The 17,825-nt window shown below is 60.1% G+C and overlaps 1 protein-coding gene across 2 annotated transcripts in view; it reads left to right on the top strand.

The window, feature by feature from the left end:
- The first annotated feature begins 409 nt into the window (after positions 1 to 409).
- TMEM8B (transmembrane protein 8B) overlaps positions 410 to 17,825 on the top strand; it is a 32,013-nt gene continuing 14,597 nt past the window's right edge. For both annotated transcript variants that reach the window (XM_045021727.1, XM_045021728.1), the window contains exons 1-4: positions 410 to 485; positions 3,541 to 3,730; positions 12,021 to 12,228; positions 17,450 to 17,583. In XM_045021727.1, the coding sequence (XP_044877662.1) occupies positions 422 to 485; positions 3,541 to 3,730; positions 12,021 to 12,228; positions 17,450 to 17,583 (596 nt within the window). In that variant the 5' untranslated portion in view covers positions 410 to 421. The remainder of the gene's footprint in view (positions 486 to 3,540; positions 3,731 to 12,020; positions 12,229 to 17,449; positions 17,584 to 17,825) is intronic.

The following is a 17,825-nucleotide window of genomic DNA, read 5'->3' on the forward strand; positions in this document are numbered from 1 at the left end:
TCCCCCAGCTCACCCCACCCTGCTCCACCCCACCTTCATCATCCACCCCAACTCGCCTCCATTCGCCCGCTCCGCCCCCTTCTCACCCCACCCCGCTCCAACCCACCTCCGTACCCCCACCCCACCTCAACCCTCCTCCACGCCCCGCTCCGCCCCACAGCCTCCTGTCCCCGAACCTCCCCCCCCCTCCCCGCCCCCTCCTCCCCGGCCGCCGGGCAGCGGGGCAGCGGCAGCCCCTGGGGCAGCGGCAAGCGGCAGCAGCAGGGGCGGGCCGGCGCCGTGAGTGGCAGCGGCTCGGCCAATCGGCGGCGGCCTCCAGGGCGCTCGGCGTGCGCCGGGCCAATGGGCAGGCGCTCGGCCTGACGTCATGGCTGCGGGGGGCTGCGGGGATGGTGCGGGCCGGGGGAGCGCGGAGCGGAGCATGGCCCGGCGGGGGCTGCTGCTGCTGCTGCTGCTGCTGCTGCTGGGCGCGGGGCCCCTGGCCGGTGAGTGGGGCCTGCCCCGGGGCCGGGGGGAGCCTGGGGGGGGCTGGGGGGTCCTGGGGGGCTGGGGGGTCCCTGCCCTGGGGGGCTGGGGGGGTCTGTCCCTGTCCCGGTGCTGAGCCCCGGTGTGTGTGGGGCGGGGGGGTGTCCCTTCCCCAGTGCTGATCTCGGGGGGGGGGAGGGGGGTCTGTCCCTGCCCCGGTGCTGAGCCCTGGTGGGGGGGTGTGGGGAGCTGTCCCTGCCCCGGTGCTGATCTCGGGGGGGGGGGTCTGTCCCTGCCCCGGTGCTGAACCCTGGTGGGGGGTGTGGGGAGCTGTCCCTGCCCCGGTGCTGATCTCGGGGCGGGGGGGCGGGGGAGTCTGTCCCTGCTCCGGTGCTGAGCCCCACGGTGCCAGTGCTGGGAGGCAGCTGTGCTGGCGGCCTGGCGCTGGGTGGTCAGACGCCGGGGTGATGGGCTCTGCTATCACAGTCCCAAATCCCTCGTAGGCTTCAAAGCAATCGCTCCCCATGGGGCCTGGGCTCTGCCATCTCCCTTCCCGCACCCTGAGACCCCTCCTCCCATCGGATCCCCCAGTACAGCCCAGTACCTACCCCCACCATGCCACCCGATCCCGCTCGGACCCCGTGTCGTCCCCGCACACCCTGCATAGTGCCCCCATGTCACACCCCCTGCCTGCGGGGTGTCACCGCCCGGCCTCCTGGCCCTTGCCGGCAGCTCAGTCCCTGCCTGGCCCCGTGCTCCCAGCTGGGGAGTGGCTCTGCCTCCGTCCATGGGGATCCCCACCCGCGGGGTCTGACCAGGGCCCAGCCAGCCCTGGGGAGTCGCCTGCCTGGCTGTGTGGGGTCACGACTCACCTGGGCAGGGGCAGGGTGGAAGTGGAGAGATTGCCACCAGCACCCAGGGCGTGTGGTTACCGCAGACTGGCTGGCGCTGGGCACACGTGACGGGCGCGTTTCCGTGCGGAGGTGGCGGAGCGGGAGATTGGATGCGCCCCCTTGAACTATGGCTCAGGGTGACAGCGCTGGTCCTGATGGCAAGGGCAATTGGAGGCACAGGCTTGGCTACGTGTGTACGTCAGGGTACGGCTGGCCGTGTCTGCACACACGTATGTACACAGGCACCCCCCACATGTGCACGCACACGCACGAGGAGTGGTGGGTTCAGTGCCCAGACACGGCTCGGTCCAGCTGGCTCCCTCGGAGCTGAATTGTGCTGAGCAGACAGGCAGGTGACAGCCCCAGCACCAGGCTCGCAGGCTTGCTGGCGGGGGCTGTAATTAATGTCGCCCCTGGAGCTGTCGGGGGTGAGAGCTGTCGGGGGTGCCTGGCGAGCTCCCAGGGAGGAACATTTGGCCGCGATCGTTCTGGCTCTTGGGATGGTTGCACTGGACGCTCGGTCCCACCAGGGACAGTGACGCTCAGCTCAGCTCCCGTCACCAGCCTCCTGCTTTGATGCGGTCGCTGCCAGGCCCATGGCAGCCCAGCCAGTTCTGGGAGCCCGATCCCACCTCCCCCAGGCTGACAGCAAGAGACCTGGGGTGTCTGCTCCCCAGGCAGCGTCACCAGGGCCAGGGCTGGCAGAGCAGCCTCTGCCCTGACTGGCGGGAGAACGCCTGGGCTGGGCACAGCAATATTCCCCCGCCTCAGGTCAGCCGAGGCGGCGAAGGCACGCTGCCAAGGGGGGGGGGTACGGAGAGATCGGCTCACAGCCTGGGGTCACCAGCCCCCAGACACACCCGCATGTGACTGTCCCGCCTCCTGCCCCGAGAACGCAGCCCGTGCGGCTCGCCCTGTGCCCTCTGGATGGGGCTGGGCGTGGAGGTGCCTCCCTGGGCCCTGCTTCCATTTCACCGTGGTCTCATTCCTCGTCACTGCGCTGTGGCAGAGCAGCCCCGGCAGCCCCACGCCCGCTGCCCCGGCAAGGGACTGGTGTTGGGGAAAGGCGAGGCCCAGCCAGAGCCAGGACCGGACTCAGCCTGAGGTGGTGAGAGCAGGACGTCACCGTTGGCGTGGTGTGTGCTGGGGCAGCCGCAGCCTGGCGCGGGGTGGGGGTGGGGGTGGGGGCTCTCCAGGTCACTCCATGGCACAGCAGGTGGCGCGGAGCTGTCAGGAGCTCCCGCATTGGTGCCATGGGCCCTGTGGGTACCTGGCAGCATGTTCCCTTAGTGAGGATGAGGCTGCCTAGTCAACAGGCCCGCAGGGCAGAATCGGCCTTGCAGGGGCCCGGCATGAGGCCTAGGCCTCAGTCACACCTGGGCTCCCCGCCCCAGGAGCAGATGCCACCAGGTGCCCACTGAATCGTTCCCAGGCACATGCTCCTGCGCCTGGGGAGAGGTGCTGCCCATCAGCCATGGAGCAGCAGAACCCCACGTGGGGTGGGACGAGTGGCTGGGGGGGCACATCTCACCCTGGGCAGATCCCGTTTGGTACCAGCTGCCTGGTGCCGGGGGCACAGCAGCGCCGCTGGGTCCGTTCGCTGCATGGAGCAGGCAGGCAGCTGGGAATGAAGCTCCATCCCAAACACACCGTGCCCCAGCTACCAGGAGCATCAGGAAGGAATCGGAGCTGGGCTGTGACGAGCGGTTAGAGACGGGAGGCTGGGGCTGGCTGTCACCCGCCCCCTGACCCCAGCCGAGGGGGTGCTCCAGGAACTGAAGGGCAGCAAAGTCATAGGGGGCAACGGAAACACTTTCTCACATGGTGCACCATCGGCCTGCGGAACTCACCGCCACAGGGGATCTCTGCCGCCTCCAGCTCAGCAGGGCTCAGGCAAGGAGCAGGAGGCCTGCCAGGCACATAAGAGAGGAGGAGAACGGAAGGGGCATGAGATGAGCCCGCCCCACGGGGGGGTGGGGGGAACTCCCCATGGACAAGCTCTTCCACACTGGCCGCAGGGGGGTTCCTGCCCCTCCCTCCGAGGCGGCTGGTGCTGGGCCCTGGCAGAGCCAGGAGACCAGGCGCGATGGGCCCGTGGGCTGGGCAGGCTGGGGCTTCCTACATCCCAGCCCACGCTGGCTCATGGCCCCTCTTCCTTCCCCCCCCCCGTGCCCTCTTGCAGACGGGCTGTTTGTGACCGATTACTTCACCCGCACGCCGCGCAAGCTCAGCCCCTTCCGCTCCTTCGCCAGCATCGAGCTCTTCCACTTCCGCATCCCCGAGGACACCCTGCTCGCCGTCTGGAACCTCATCACCTTCAAGGAGCAGGGCGGCACCTTCGGGGACCGGTGCCCGGACCGCAGCGTCACCGTGTGAGTGCCGGGGGGCTGGGGGCTCGGCGTGGGCCCGGGACGCCGGTGCCTGGATTCCTCGGGCGGGGCCCAGCTGGGCCAGCACATAGGGACTGTCGTGCAGGTGCTGGCCCCCTTCTGGGGACACGGGACTCTCCCCCAGGGCTGCGAGGCCGCTCGCTCCCCCCTGCCCTTAGCACAAAGGAGTCTGGGCTGCGCCCGCCAGGGCCACCTCCCTGAATCCACCTGCCATGGACGCCACAATGTGCCCCTCTCCGCCCACGCAGGCCCCGCTGTCTGTCTCCCCCTCGCGTGCCCAACCCCTGGTCCACCAGACACCCAGGATTCAGTCCCTGCTCCCCCGGAGGCTGTGCACCTCAGCTTCCCCTCAGACCGGCGCTGCACTTAGCACGCAGCTCGGTGTGTAGTGCAAACAAGTATACGAGTGTATGGTGGGTGCGGGGAAAGGGATTGGGAAGTGGTATTTACCCTTCCCATCACACAAGGCCAAGGGGACACCCAATGAAATGAACAGGCAGCAGGTTTAAAACAGACAAAAGGAAGTATTTCTTCACACAACGGACCGTCAACCTGTGGAACTCACTGCCAGGGGATGTTGTGAAGACCAAAAGTATAATTGGGTTCAAACAAGAACTAGATCAGTTCCTGGAGGACAACCCCATGCTCTGGGTGTCCCTAAACCTCTGACTGCCAGATGCTGGGACTGGGCGATGGGGGATCCATCACTCGATAAATCGCCCAGTTCTGGTCACTCCCTCTGGGGCACCCGGCATTGGCTGCTGTCGGCAGCCAGGACACCGGGCTGGATGGACCCTTGGTCTGACCCAGCGGGGCTGTTCTCATCTTAAGTTTATTTCACAAAGCAGAGAGATTTAAGTGATGGCAAGAAGTCTTAGAAACAGATGGTTACATGTAAATTAAAATCATCCCACGCAAGTCTAGGTTTAATAATCCAGCTACGCGCCTGCCCCCCAAGCTCCATGCTCTCCAGCCCAGCAGGTGTGAGCCCCGTCTCACGAGCCAGGACGTGCTCCGGGTGTCGCTGCAACTTCGCTATAGCCAAAGGGTCCATTGTCCCCATTCATGAGCGGGACGCCCCTGCCGGGTGTTTTTCCTTCCATGTAGATTTCACTGGCTTGGTTATCCAGTGACTCCGTGAGCACCTGGACATACTGTAACGATGCTGACTGAGAGTATCAGTTCAGGACAAATCGCTCAGAGCAGGGCAGTCACAGCCCCAGGCAGGGGGTCCTTCATTAGTAAGGCACCAAACCAACCAGACAGAGAGGACTTCGCTCTCACCCCACTGGCCAACCAGAAGTCACACAAGCAATTCTCTTAGTATTGCCACCAGCACCACTCCTTATGGGGACGAATGGATATGAAAACCAACACCCCAGTAGAAGAAAAAGGGTTCTCCTGATCTCAAAGAATCAAGCCCCAGACCCAGGTCACACTTCTAGCCAATTCTTATTAACTAAACTAAAGTTTATTAAAAAGGAAAAGAGAGATGTCACGGAGTCCCCAGGCGATGCTCTGGAACTGCTCCCCACAAAGCCAGGCAGGACTCTGGGGAGCCTCCTCTCCCTCGGAGCAGCCTGTCTGCAGGGCAAGAAGCTCACACGGCTTCACCTCCTGGGTCTCTCCTTGGAGCATTCAGCATCCTCTGCCCCTCCGTGTGCTTCCCACAGCGAGTCCACCCAGGCGGGGTCCTGGGGAAGCCACAGGGTCCTGCACCCCCACTTCGCAGTCAGACGTGACTCTCAGCCAGCCAGTAACACAGAGGTTTATTCGATGACAGGAACAGGGTCTAACACAGAGCTTGTAGGTACAGAGAACCAGACCTCTCGGCCGGGTCCATTCTGGGGGGCAGTGAGCCAGACCCCCACGTCTGCACTTCACGCCTCGTCCCCAGCCAGTCCCAGACTGAAACTCTCCAGCCCCTCCTCCTCTGGGCTTTGTCTCTTTCCCAGGCCAGTAGGTCACCTAATCTCTTTGTTCTCCAACACCTTCACTTGGCACCTTTGCAGAGGAGGGGCCCAGGCCATCAGTTGCCAGGAGACAGAGTGTCGGCCATTCTCTGTGCAGACACCATCACAGGGGCCCTCTTGGGCTCTGCAACAATTACACCCTGATCCCCGTACCTAGATACCTAAGAAATGCACAGGGGAAACTGAGGCACCCACACACTATTCAGAGAAAACATTTAAAACAGTCCCACTTCGTCACAAGAGAGAGTTGGTTGAAAGATCAACATACAGACAGACTTGAATTCAATTCTTGAGGTTCAGATACACAGCAGAGATGAACTTGTAGTTGCCAAAAGTTCTTTTAGAAATAGTCCAGAGGTTATAGTCCAATGTCCATATTCAGGGTGACTCCAGTCAGTGACTGGGGATCTCAATCCTTGTGGCTTAAGGTTTCTCCCTCTTGAAACCCAAAGCAGATCTGAGATGAAGCGGGATCATGTCCCAGGGTTCTTATACATTTCCAGTAGCCTTTCGGCCTGAGAAAACAATAGGCTTAACTCTCCTTCTCCCAAACATCCTGGCAATTAGCACAGGGTAATTTATCCATTAAACAGTTCAGATACAGGTTACCACAACCTTCAAAGAGACATAGAGACAATAATACTATTTCACTCCAGTGTCTTCCTAAATGTTAAGATTCCTTTTTTTTTAAATCTTTGAATCAAAGCCATAGCAATAGACATCTCTTCCTAACAAGTCTTTAAAGTTCAGCCATGGGTCAAGTCAGTCTGTGAGTTAATTCTTTGTGGGCTAGAACCCACTTCATCAGATGCATGGAGTGAAAAATACAGTAGCAAGTATATTTAGGTTTTGTAATGACCCATCCACTCCCAGTCTTTATTCCAGTCAAATTTGATGGTGTCCTGTTTGCAAATTAATTCCAGTTCTGCAGAACTAATTTGCAAACTGGAATTAATTTGTAAACTGGATACTATCAAATTAGGCCTGCCTAAGACTGGGAGTGGATGGGTCATTACAAAACCTGATTTTCCCATACTAATTTCCCCCTACTGTTACTCACACCTTCTTGTCAACTGTTTGAAATGGGCCACCCCCATTACCACAACAAAAATGACTTTTCCTCCCTTGGTATTCTACTGAACATAAGAACATAAGAATGGCCGTACCGGGTCAGACCAAAGGTCCATCTAGCCCAGTATCTGTCTACCGACAGTGGCCAATGCCAGGTGCCCCTGAGGGAGTGAACCTAACAGGCAATGATCAAGTGATCTCTCTCCTGCCATCCATCTCCATCCTCTGACGAACAGAGGCTAGGGACACCATTCTTACCCATACCCATCCTGGCTAATAGCCATTTATGGACTTAGCCACCATGAATTTATCCAGTCCCCTTTTAAACACTGTTATAGTCCTAGCCTTCACAACCTCCTCAGGTAAGGAGTTCCACAAGTTGACTGTGCGCTGCATGAAGAAGAACTTCCTTTTATTTGTTTTAAACCTGCTGCCTATTAATTTCATTTGGTGACCCCTAGTTCTTGTATTATGGGAATAAGTAAATAACTTTTCCTTATCCACTTTCTCAACATCACTCATGATTTTATATACCTCTATCATATCCCCCCTTAGTCTTCTCTTTTCCAAGCTGAAGAGTCCTAGCCTCTTTAATCTTTCCTCGTATGGGACCCTCTCCAAACTCCTAATCATTTTAGTTGCCCTTTTCTGAACCTTTTGTAGTGCTAGAATATCATTTTTGAGGTGAGGAGACCACATCTGTACACAGTATTCGAGATGTGGGCGTACCATGGATTTATATAAAGGCAATAATATATTCTCAGTCTTATTCTCTATCCCCTTTTTAATGATTCCTAACATCCTGTTTGCTTTTTTGACCGCCTCTGCACACTGCGTGGACATCTTCAGAGAACTATCCACGATGACTCCAAGATGTTTTTCCTGACTCATTGTAGCTAAATTAGCCCCCATCATGTTGTACGTATAGTTGGGGTTATTTTTTCCAATGTGCATTACTTTACATTTATCCACATTAAATTTCATTTGCCATTTTGTTGCCCAGTCACTTAGTTTTGTGAGATCTTTTTGAAGTTCTTCACAGTCTGATTTGGTCTTAACTATCTTGAGCAGTTTAGTATCATCTGCAAACTTGGCCACCTCACTGTTTACCCCTTTCTCCAGATCATTTATGAATAAATTGAATAGGATTGGTCCTAGGACTGACCATTGGGGAACACCACTAGTTACCCCTCTCCATTCTGAGAATTTACCATTAATTCCTACCATTTGTTCCCTGTCTTTTAACCAGTTCTCAATCCATGAAAGGACCTTCCCTTTTATCCCATGACAGCTTAATTTACGTAAGAGCCTTTGGTGAGGGACCTTGTCAAAGGCTTTCTGGAAATCTAAGTACACTATGTCCACCGGATCCCCCTTGTCCACATGTTTGTTGACCCCTTCAAAGAACTCTAATAGATTAGTAAGACACGATTTCCCTTTACAGAAACCATGTTGACTATTGCTCAACAGTTTATGTTTTACTGGTCATTGAATTGTCTCGTGAGCACTGACCCCCCACTTGGTAAGGCGACTCCCATCTTTTCATGTGCTGTGGATAAATATTCCTGCTGATGAAGTGGGCAGTAGCCCATGAAAGCTTATGCCCAAATAAATGTGTTAGTCTGTATCAGCAAAAACAACGAGGAGTCCTTGGGGCACCTCAGAGACTCACACAGCTCCACTCTGAAACCGGTGAGGTAATTAACTCTTTCTGGCCCTATGTCACCTTTCAGTGAGATACTATATTACACTTATAACCTCACACCTACATGTGACACACACAACACCAAACAACCAGAGGGAGCAGCGTCTTACCCCGCCTGACAGGAGCCTGCAGAGGCCTGTCACCTGGGTGCTGTTCTCACCCACAGGCTTTACGAGCGTAATCGCCAGGATAGACACACAACTCCTTAAACATTGTCCATGCAGACGTGTGGCAGGGACTGAGAGCCGGTGGCTGCTGGCTCTCGGCAGGGCCCTCCCGTACCAGCCGGGTGTGAATGGGTGTAGATCTGACCCTGGGATCCCCGTACAGCCCAAGGCACCCCTCATCCAGCTGGCATCGTGCAGCCCCTTGGAGGAGCCGGTCAGTGGGCCAGACCCCCAAGGGGTTCCTCCAGCATACGCACCACAGCCCCACCACCTCCCAACCAGAGCCCTGGGCTCCACCCTCCTGCTCCACCCCGGGCCCTGCCCAGCGAGTCCCACCCAGCCAGCCCCTGGGCGAGCCGTGTCCCCTCCACAGGGACCAACGCCCCCAGCCGGGGTCTGCAGCGGCGCCCGGCAGCCTGTTCCAGACAGAGCAGGGTTTGTCCGGCACCTGGAGCCCCCTGGGCAGCCCTGAGCTCATCCCAGAGACCTGCAGGCTGAAGCATCGTCCACCTGGCCGAGAGAGCAGCTCCCCAGCCAGGCTGGCCTGGCCCCAGCTCAGGCGCTGGCCCCCTCTCGCTCCCTTGGCCGGGGGTCCCTGGGCGTCCATGTACTGGGCACTGGGGGCAGGGCCGCCCAGAGGATTCCGGGGGCCCGGGGTCTTCGGCGGTGGGGGGCCCTTCCGTTCCGGGACCCGCCGCCGAAGTGCCCCGAAGACCCGCGGCGGGAGCCCCCTGCAACCGAATTACTGCCGAAGCGGGACCCGCCGCCGAAGTGCAGCCTGGTCTTCGGCGGTAATTCGGCGGCGGGGGGGGGTCCCCGCCACGGGTCTTCGGGGCACTTCGGCGGCGGGTCCCGGAATGGAAGGGCCCCCCGCCGCCGAATTACCGCCGAAGACCGGGCTGCACGGCGGCGGCGGGTCCTGCTTCGGCAGTAATTTGCCAGTGGGGGGGGTCCGTCCGCCCCGGAGCGGACGGACCCCCCCGCTGGCGAAGCCGGGAGCGAAGAAGCTCCTGCGCCCTCTTGCCCCCGCCCCGGGCAGCCCTGACCCTATCCACACCCCCCCCCAGAACACCCACAATCCAACCCCCCCATTCCCTGCCCCCGACCGCTCCCCCCAACCTCCGCCCCCTCCCTGTGCCCTGACTGTCCCCAGGACTCCCTGCCCCTTAGCCAACCCCCCTGGCCCCAGCCTCTTACCCCCGGCTCCCTCCTCACCCGGAGTCTCAGCGCCTCGCCCAACAGCCGCAGCGTGTGGCCGGCGGGGCCTGAGCCCCGCCCTGCTCAGAGCCGCGTGGTGAGGGGGCGGGGCTGCGAGCTCACGCCGAGCGGAGGCAGCTGAGCTCAGCCCGGAGCTCCCAGCCCCACTCCCTCCCCACGCGGCTCTGAGGGGGCGGGGCTCAGGGGCCCCGGCGGAGACATGCTGCGGCGCTGTCTGAGGACACCGCTTGATGCGCTAAGGCTCCAGGAGAGGGGCAAGGCGGGAGCCTCCGCTGTTCTCTTGGGGGCCCCTGCGGAGCCCGGGGCCCAGGGCAAATTGCCCCCTTTGCCCCCCCTCTCTGGGCAGCCCTGACTGGGGGTGCCATGGCCTCGCTGGGATCCAGCATCACCACGGGCTGCAGCCAGCTCCTTAACAACCCTCTGCACTGGGGCCCAGACAGCCCGGGACACCCCCTCCTGTTCTGCGCTGCCCCGGAGCAGACTTACCCCACCCCCGTCACTGGGTAACAACGCAAAGTGCAGTGGGAAACTGAGGCACGCCTAGGCGTCATACAGACATTACAGACCACCTCCCTTGGTCACACCTTGTGTGCATGCACAGATGCACACACTCGCATGCATATGTACACACCCCTGTGACGATGCGGTTCTGGAGGGACCCAACTGAGAGTGCCAATTCAGGACCAATTCCTTAAATGGGGCAGTCACAGCCCTAGGCTGGGGTTTTTCCACCTCTAAGGCAAACCAAACCAGCCAGACAAAAAGGACTTTAGTTTCACCCCACTGGCTAACCACAAGTCACACAAGCAATTCCCTTAGACACTCCAGTCTCCCAGCATCACCACCAGTGCCACTCCTCCTGGGGATGAATGGTTATGAAAACCAACACCCCAATAAAAGAAAAAGGTTCTCTCGATCCCAAAGGACCAAGCTCCAGACCCAGGTCAATATACACATCAGATCTTACCCACAAAATCTTAGCCACAAATTGGCTGTTGCCAATCCCTTAGAATCTAAAATCTAAAGGTTTATCCATAAAATGAAAAAGGTAGAGATGAGACCTAGAATTAGTTAAATGGAATCAATTACATACAGTAATGGCAAAGTTCTTAGTTCAGGCGTGTAGCAGTGATGGAATAAACTGCAGGTTCAAATTAAGTCTCTGGGGAACATCCCCCGCTGGGATGGGTCATTCAGTCCTTTGTTCAGAGCTTCAGTTTGTAGCAAAGTCCCTCTAGAGGTAAGAAGCAGGATTGAAGACAAGATGGAGATAAGGCATCAGCCTTATATAGGCTTTTCCAGGTGTAAGAACCTCTTTGTCCTTACTGTGGAAAATTACAGCAAAATGGAGTCTGGAGTCACATGGGAAAGTCCCTGCACTTTGCTGAGTCACAAGGTGTGTCTGCCTTCTCTCCATGGGTCAATTGTGTAGCTGATGGTCCTTAATGGGCCATCAAGCAGGCTAGACAGAGCCAACACCAGCTTGTCTGGGATGTTTCCCAGAAGCACAGCACAAATTTGAAATACAGACAGTATAGAGCCAATACTCATAACTTCAACTACAAAATGATACATGCACACAGACAGCATAATCATAACCAGCAACCCATAACCTGGTCTTAGACACCTTATATGATCCCCTTTACATAAGATTTGGTGCCACTACAGGACCTTGGTTGCAACCATGTTCTATATGGTCCCAGATTCTATCAGTAATGTCACAATCCCTACACACACGGATGGACACACACTGACACACACAGCCCCCCATTCCTACAGCTCCCTCCAGCCCTTTGAGGTGCTGTAAGATCCAGCTGGCGACTGGCCGGGGTGGGCTATTCCTGCAGCTCCCCCTCGGCCTGGCATTGACCCCGTATGGCATGGGGGGCCCTGCCCCACACTGGGACCCCGGAGTCTCTCCCTGTGACATGCCGGGGTCGTGCCCAGGGCGTTGCGGGTCGGGATTGTGGGGCCTTGGCACAGCAAGGGTGGGACTGGGCTGTATCTGCCCAGGCACTGCGTCCCTGAGGGCTGCTGGTGCCAGGTTCCTGCTGCCGGCGCCACCCTCCCCACCCGCCAGCCGCTAGGCCACTCTCTCTGCCCGCCGGCTCCCATCTCACATGCTCTCTGCCCTGCAGGTATTTCCGCTCCGGGGCTCCCCCCGTCATCGCCCCCCTCCACACCCACTTTCCCCGAGACACGGCCGTCCCCGGCTCCTTCACTCTCACCCTCACCTGGAGCCTGCCAAACCGCACTACTGGCGTCTTCAACATCACCAGCCCGCTGCCCGGAGACTGGTTCCTGGCCGCCCACCTGCCCAAGGATGAGGGCAAGATCTCCGTCAAGGTGAGGGGCCAGCAGGGGAAGGTTAGTGGCCGTGCCCCTGACACCAGAGGCAGGGACGAGCCAATGCCTTGCGGGGTGCTAGAGCTGCCCCAGGCGGGGCCAATGCAGGGGAAGGCCCCTGTTCCTCTGATTGGGGGAGGGGGATTCCGCAGGGCTGTCTCTGGGGGAGGGGCAGGGGGTTCCCCATTATTCTATCTGGGGGATAGGAGAGGGATTCCCCATTGCTCTGTTTGGGGGAGTGTAATGATGCTGCCCGTGGGAGCCAGCTGAGGTCACTCAATTAGGGTGAACTGCAAACCAAATGGGGCAGACAAACCCCAGACGCTGGTGGTTAGTCCAATGCTTAGATTTACCAGCCAGCACAGAACAGCTTCTCTAGTACCTCACTGGTTACTCAGACTCCAAACCCCGCAGTTCCCTTAAAGTGCCCAGCCTCAGGCCTCCGTCCAGACACACGTCAGATATGATGATGATTCCTGAGAATCTGATCTCATTATATAAAAGGTTCTTCCAATCCCAAAGGATCAGCCACACACCCAGGTTCAATTATAATTTAGATCTTACCCCAAAATACACGCTACAGCCAATTCTTATTAACTAAGCTAAAATTTATTAAAAAAGAAAAGAGAGAGAGTGTTGGTTAAAAGATCAATATACAGACAGACTTGAATTCAATTCTTGAGGTTCAGATACACAGCAGAGATGAGCTTGTAGTTGCCAAAAGTCCTTTTAGAAATAGTCCAGAGGTTACAGTCCAATGTCCATATTCAGGGTGACTCCAGTCAGTGACTGGGGATCTCAATCCTTCTGGCTTAAGGTTTCCCCCTCTTGAAACCCAAAGCAGATCTGAGATGAAGCAGGATCGTGTCCCAGGCTTCTTATACATTTCCAGCAGCCTTTCGGCCTGAGAAAACAATAGGCTTAACTCTCCTTCTCCCAAACATCCTGGCACTTAGCACAGGGTAATTTATCCATTAAACAGTTCAGATACAGGTTACCACAACCTTCAAAGAGACACAGAGACAATAACACTATTTCACTCAAGTGGCTTCCTAAATGTTAATATTCCTGTTTTGATCTTTGAATCAAAGCTCTAGCAATAGACAAGACTTGTTTGTTATATCCCAAGGCCTGAGCAAACACCTCCCCTTCTACCTCTACCAATGCAGACTTGCATTTCAAAGCTCTGCTCATTTACAGATCTGCCTAACCAGTCCTTAAGGTTCACCCATGGGTCAGGTCAGTCTGGGAGGTAATTAACTCTTTCTGGCCCTGTCACCTTTCAGTGAGATATTAGGTCACACTCCTAACGTCACAGGGAGGGACAGGGAGTTCCCATCATTACCTATGGCAGAGGCTGCCAAGCTGTGGCACCTGAGCGTGTTGGCAGAGGAGTGCAGTACTGGGGGTCTGTCCCCTTTCAGGGGCAGTGGGCCCTGGGGCCAGTCAACCCCTGATCTGGGACATGCCCCCTTTAAGGACACAGGTGTTCGGGGGAGCAGGAGATCTGCTGGGGATATGGGGCCAGATGTAAATCTGGAGCCTCCCCCTGAACAGGATCAAGCCAGCTGCAGGGGTACCCCAGGAGGGTGGCCAGCTGGGGGAGCGGCTCCCTGGGCTGGGACCCAGCAGGGGGCCGGGGGGGCTGCCCTAGCCACAGCCCCAGGTAGGGGTCTGGGGCCCCAGAACCAAGGGGCTGAAGTGCAGGTCCAGGAGCTCTGTGGTGCCCGGAGGCTGGTGGGCCGGGGACGCGGCCGGAGGCCCAGCCCCAGGAGAAGGGCCGGGAGTCCCTGCTGGTCGTGGAAGGACGAGCCCCATGGGAAGGACCCCGCAGAGAGGCCAGGGGTCACGGAGCTGCAGGCTCTGGAACAGTCCCGGGGGACCCCTTCAGTGTGTCAGCCCCCGAGGGTCACACTCCCACTGGGGTCAGCCCCTCCTGGGACCGACCCTCGGAGCCTCCAGCACCCCTGGGAGCCGGGATCCTGCAGCGAGTCCACTGGACTGGCCCCCTTGGGGAGGCTGCACCCCCAAAGGGAGCAGAGCCCCCCCGAGCTCCTGCCTGCAGCGACTCCCAGCCAGCGGGGCAGCAGCAGGGGGGGTCCTGGCTGTCTGGGACACGTGCAGACAGTGCTGAGCAGCGACTGGAACGTTACAGCAAAGCCCCGAGCCCTCCTGACCCTCTCGAGTCCCCATCCAGGAGCATGTGTATTGTGTCCTGCTTCATAGAATCATAGAATCTCAGGGTTGGAAGGGACCTCAGGAGGTATCTAGTCCAACCCCCTGCTCAAAGCAGGACCAAACCCAACTAAATCATCCCAGCCAGGGCTTTGTCAGGCCGGGCCTTGAAAACCTCTAAGGAAGGAGATTCCACCACCTCCCTAGGGAACCCATTCCAGTGCTTCACCACCCTCCTAGTGTAATAGTGTTTCCTAATATCCAACCTAGACCTCCCCCTCTGCAACTTGAGACCATTGCTCCTTGTTCTGTCATCTGCTACCACTGAGAACAGTCTAGATCCATCCTCTTTGGAACCCCCTTTCAGGTAGTTGAAAGCAGCTATCAAATCCCCCCTCATTCTTCTCTTCTGCAGACTAAACAATCCCAGTTCCCTCAGCCTCTCCTCATAAGTCATGTGCTCCAGCCCCGTAATCATTTTTGTTGCCCTCCGCTGGACTCTCTCCAATTTATCCACATCCTTCTTGTAGTGTGGGGCCCAAAACTGGACACAGTACTCCAGATGAGGCCTCACCAGTGCTGAATAGAGGGGAATGATCACATCCCTCGATCTGCTGGAAATGCCCCTACTTATACAACCCAAAATGCCATTAGCCTTCTTGGCAACAAGGGCACACTGTTGACTCAGATTCAGCTTCTCGTCCACTGTAACCCCTAGGTCCTTTTCTGCAGAACTGCTGCCTAGACACTCGGTCCCTAGTCTGGAGCAGTGAATGGGATTCTTCCGTCCTAAGTGCAGGACTCTGCACTTGTCGTTGTTGAACCTCATCATATTTATTTTGGCCCAATCCTCTGCTTCCCGCGGCCCAGGCACTAACCGCCACCGGGCCTCTCCGCCGTCCCTTGGGTGGTTTCCTGGGCAAGTCAGGTCACCTGGCTTCCCCCTCGGCTCTTTGTTCTCCAGCTGGTCACAGGCGCCTGGTCTCTTGCAGAGGGTGGGCCCCAGGGCCGGCAGTTGCTGAGTTACAAAATGTCCAGGCCATGGTCTGAGCCAGGCGGCAGCCACTCCTGCAAGAATAAACCACCTTTTGCCACCACCTAGTTACACATGCAGCACAGAGGGGAAACTGAGGCGCACACAGTATTCATGCACAACATGCAGAATTCCCACTTTGTTACAGCAGACTGCAGGGCAGGGCGCTCGGATCTGGCTGTGAGGGGATAGGGGGGCCAATGGGGGAGGGGGAGGGGTGCCCGGATCTGGCCATGAGGGGGTGGGGAGGCTGGTGGGGGAGGGGGTGCTCAGATCTGGTCGTGAGCGGGAGGGGTGCCCAGACCCAGCCGTGAGATGGTGGGGAGGCTGGTGGGGGAGTGGGGTGCCCGGACCTGGCCGTGAGGGGATGGAGAGGCCGGTGGGGGAGGGGTCAGGGTGCCCGGACCTGGCCATGAGGGGGTGGGGAGGCTCGGTGGCTGACGGGGTGCCCGGACCTGGCCATGAGGGGTCAGGGGTGCCCAGGTCTGGCCATGAGGGGGTGGGGAGGCCAGTGGGGGAGGGGTCGGGGTGCCCAGACCTGGCCGTGAGGGGGTGGGGAGGCCGGTGGGGGAGGGGTCGGGGTGCCCGGACCTGGCCGTGAGGGGGTGGGGAGGCCGGTGGGGGAGGGGTCGGGGTGCCCAGACCTGGCCATGAGGGGGTGGGGAGGCTCAGTGGGGGAGGGGTCGGGGTGCTCGGACCTGGCCGTGAGGGGGTGGGGAGGCTGGTGGGGGAGGGGTCGGGGTGCCCAGACCTGGCCATGTGGGGGTGGGGAGGCTCAGTGGGGGAGGGGTCGGGGTGCCCGGACCTGGCCGTGAGGGGGTGGGGAGGCCGGTGGGGGAGGGGTCGGGGTGCCCGGACCTGGCCGTGAGGGGGTGGGGAGGCCGGTGGGGGAGGGGTCGGGGTGCCCGGACCTGGCCGTGAGGGGGTGGGGAGGCTGGTGGGGGAGGGGTCGGGGTGCCCAGACCTGGCCGTGAGGGGGTGGGGAGGCTCGGTGGCTGACGGGGTGCCCGGACCTGGCCATGAGGGGTCAGGGGTGCCCAGGTCTGGCCATGAGGGGGTGGGGAGGCCGGTGGGGGAGGAGTCGTGGTGCCTGGACGTGGCTGTGAGGGGGTGAGGAGGCTCAGTGGGGGAGGGGTCGGGGTGCCTGGACCTGGCCGTGAGGGGGTGGGGAGGCCGGTGGGGGAGGGGTTGGGGTGCCCAGACCTGGCCGTGAGGGGGTGGGGAGGCCGGTGGGGGAGGGGTCGGGGTGCCCGGACCTGGCCGTGAGGGGGTGGGGGAGGCAGGTGGGGGAGGGGTCGGGGTGCCCAGACCTGGCCGTGAGGGGGTGGGGAGGCTGGTGGGGGAGGGGTCGGGGTGCCCGGACCTGGCCGTGAGGGGTTGGGGAGGCCGGTGGGGGAGGGGTCGGGGTGCCCGGACCTGGCCGTGAGGGGGTGGGGAGGCCGGTGGGGGAGGGGTCGGGGTGCCCAGACATGGCCGTGAGGGGGTGGGGAGGCTGGTGGGGGAGGGGTCGGGGTGCCCAGACCTGGCTGTGAGGGGGTGGGGAGGCTGGTGGGGGAGGGGTCGGGGTGCCCGGACCTGGCCGTGAGGGGGTGGGGAGGCTGGTGGGGAAGGGGTCGGGGTGCCCGGACCTGGCCGTGAGGGGGTGGGGAGGCCGGTGGGGGAGGGGTCGGGGTGCCCAGACCTGGCCGTGAGGGGGTGGGGAGGCCGGTGGGGGAGGGGTCGGGGTGCCCGGACCTGGCCGTGAGGGGGTGGGGAGGCCGGTGGGGGCGGGGTCGGGGTGCCCGGACCTGGCCGTGAGGGGGTGGGGAGGCCGGTGGGGGAGGGGTCGGGGTGCCCGGACCTGGCCGTGAGGGGGTGGGGAGGCCGGTGGGGGAGGGGTTGGGGTGCCCGGACCTGGCTGTGATGGGGTGGGGAGGCTGGTGGGGGAGGGGTCGGGGTGCCCGGACTTGGCCGTGAGGGGGTGGGGAGGCTCGGTGCCCAGCCCCGCTCTGACGCCCCCCCACCCCCCCGCAGGGTCTGTACGAGGAGTGCCAGTACCTGTTTCAGCCCCAGCTCATCGTGCAGCGCCTCGTGGGGATCGCTGTGCTGTACCCCGGCTACGTCAGCACCCAGACCATCGCACCCCACAACCGCTCCAGCCTCTACAAGTGAGGGGGAGGGGGGCCCTGCCGGGAGGGGTCACTGCTCTGTGCCGGGGGCTCTCCCCGCTCGGCGGTGGGGACGAGCTCCCTGCTTGGGGCTGAGGCTGGGGTCCCCTTCAGTGGCAGGGGATCTCCCCACTTCCTGCCCCTCCCAGTAACTGCGCCTGGCCGGCGGTGAGGGTGGCCCCCCCTTTGGGGGGCGGCAGCAGCAGATCATTGAGCCCCCTGCCCCGTTCTCAGGGGACGCC

The sequence above is a fragment of the Mauremys mutica genome, chromosome 6 (genome assembly GCF_020497125.1).
Source record: "Mauremys mutica isolate MM-2020 ecotype Southern chromosome 6, ASM2049712v1, whole genome shotgun sequence".
Taxonomy (NCBI): domain Eukaryota; kingdom Metazoa; phylum Chordata; order Testudines; family Geoemydidae; genus Mauremys; species Mauremys mutica.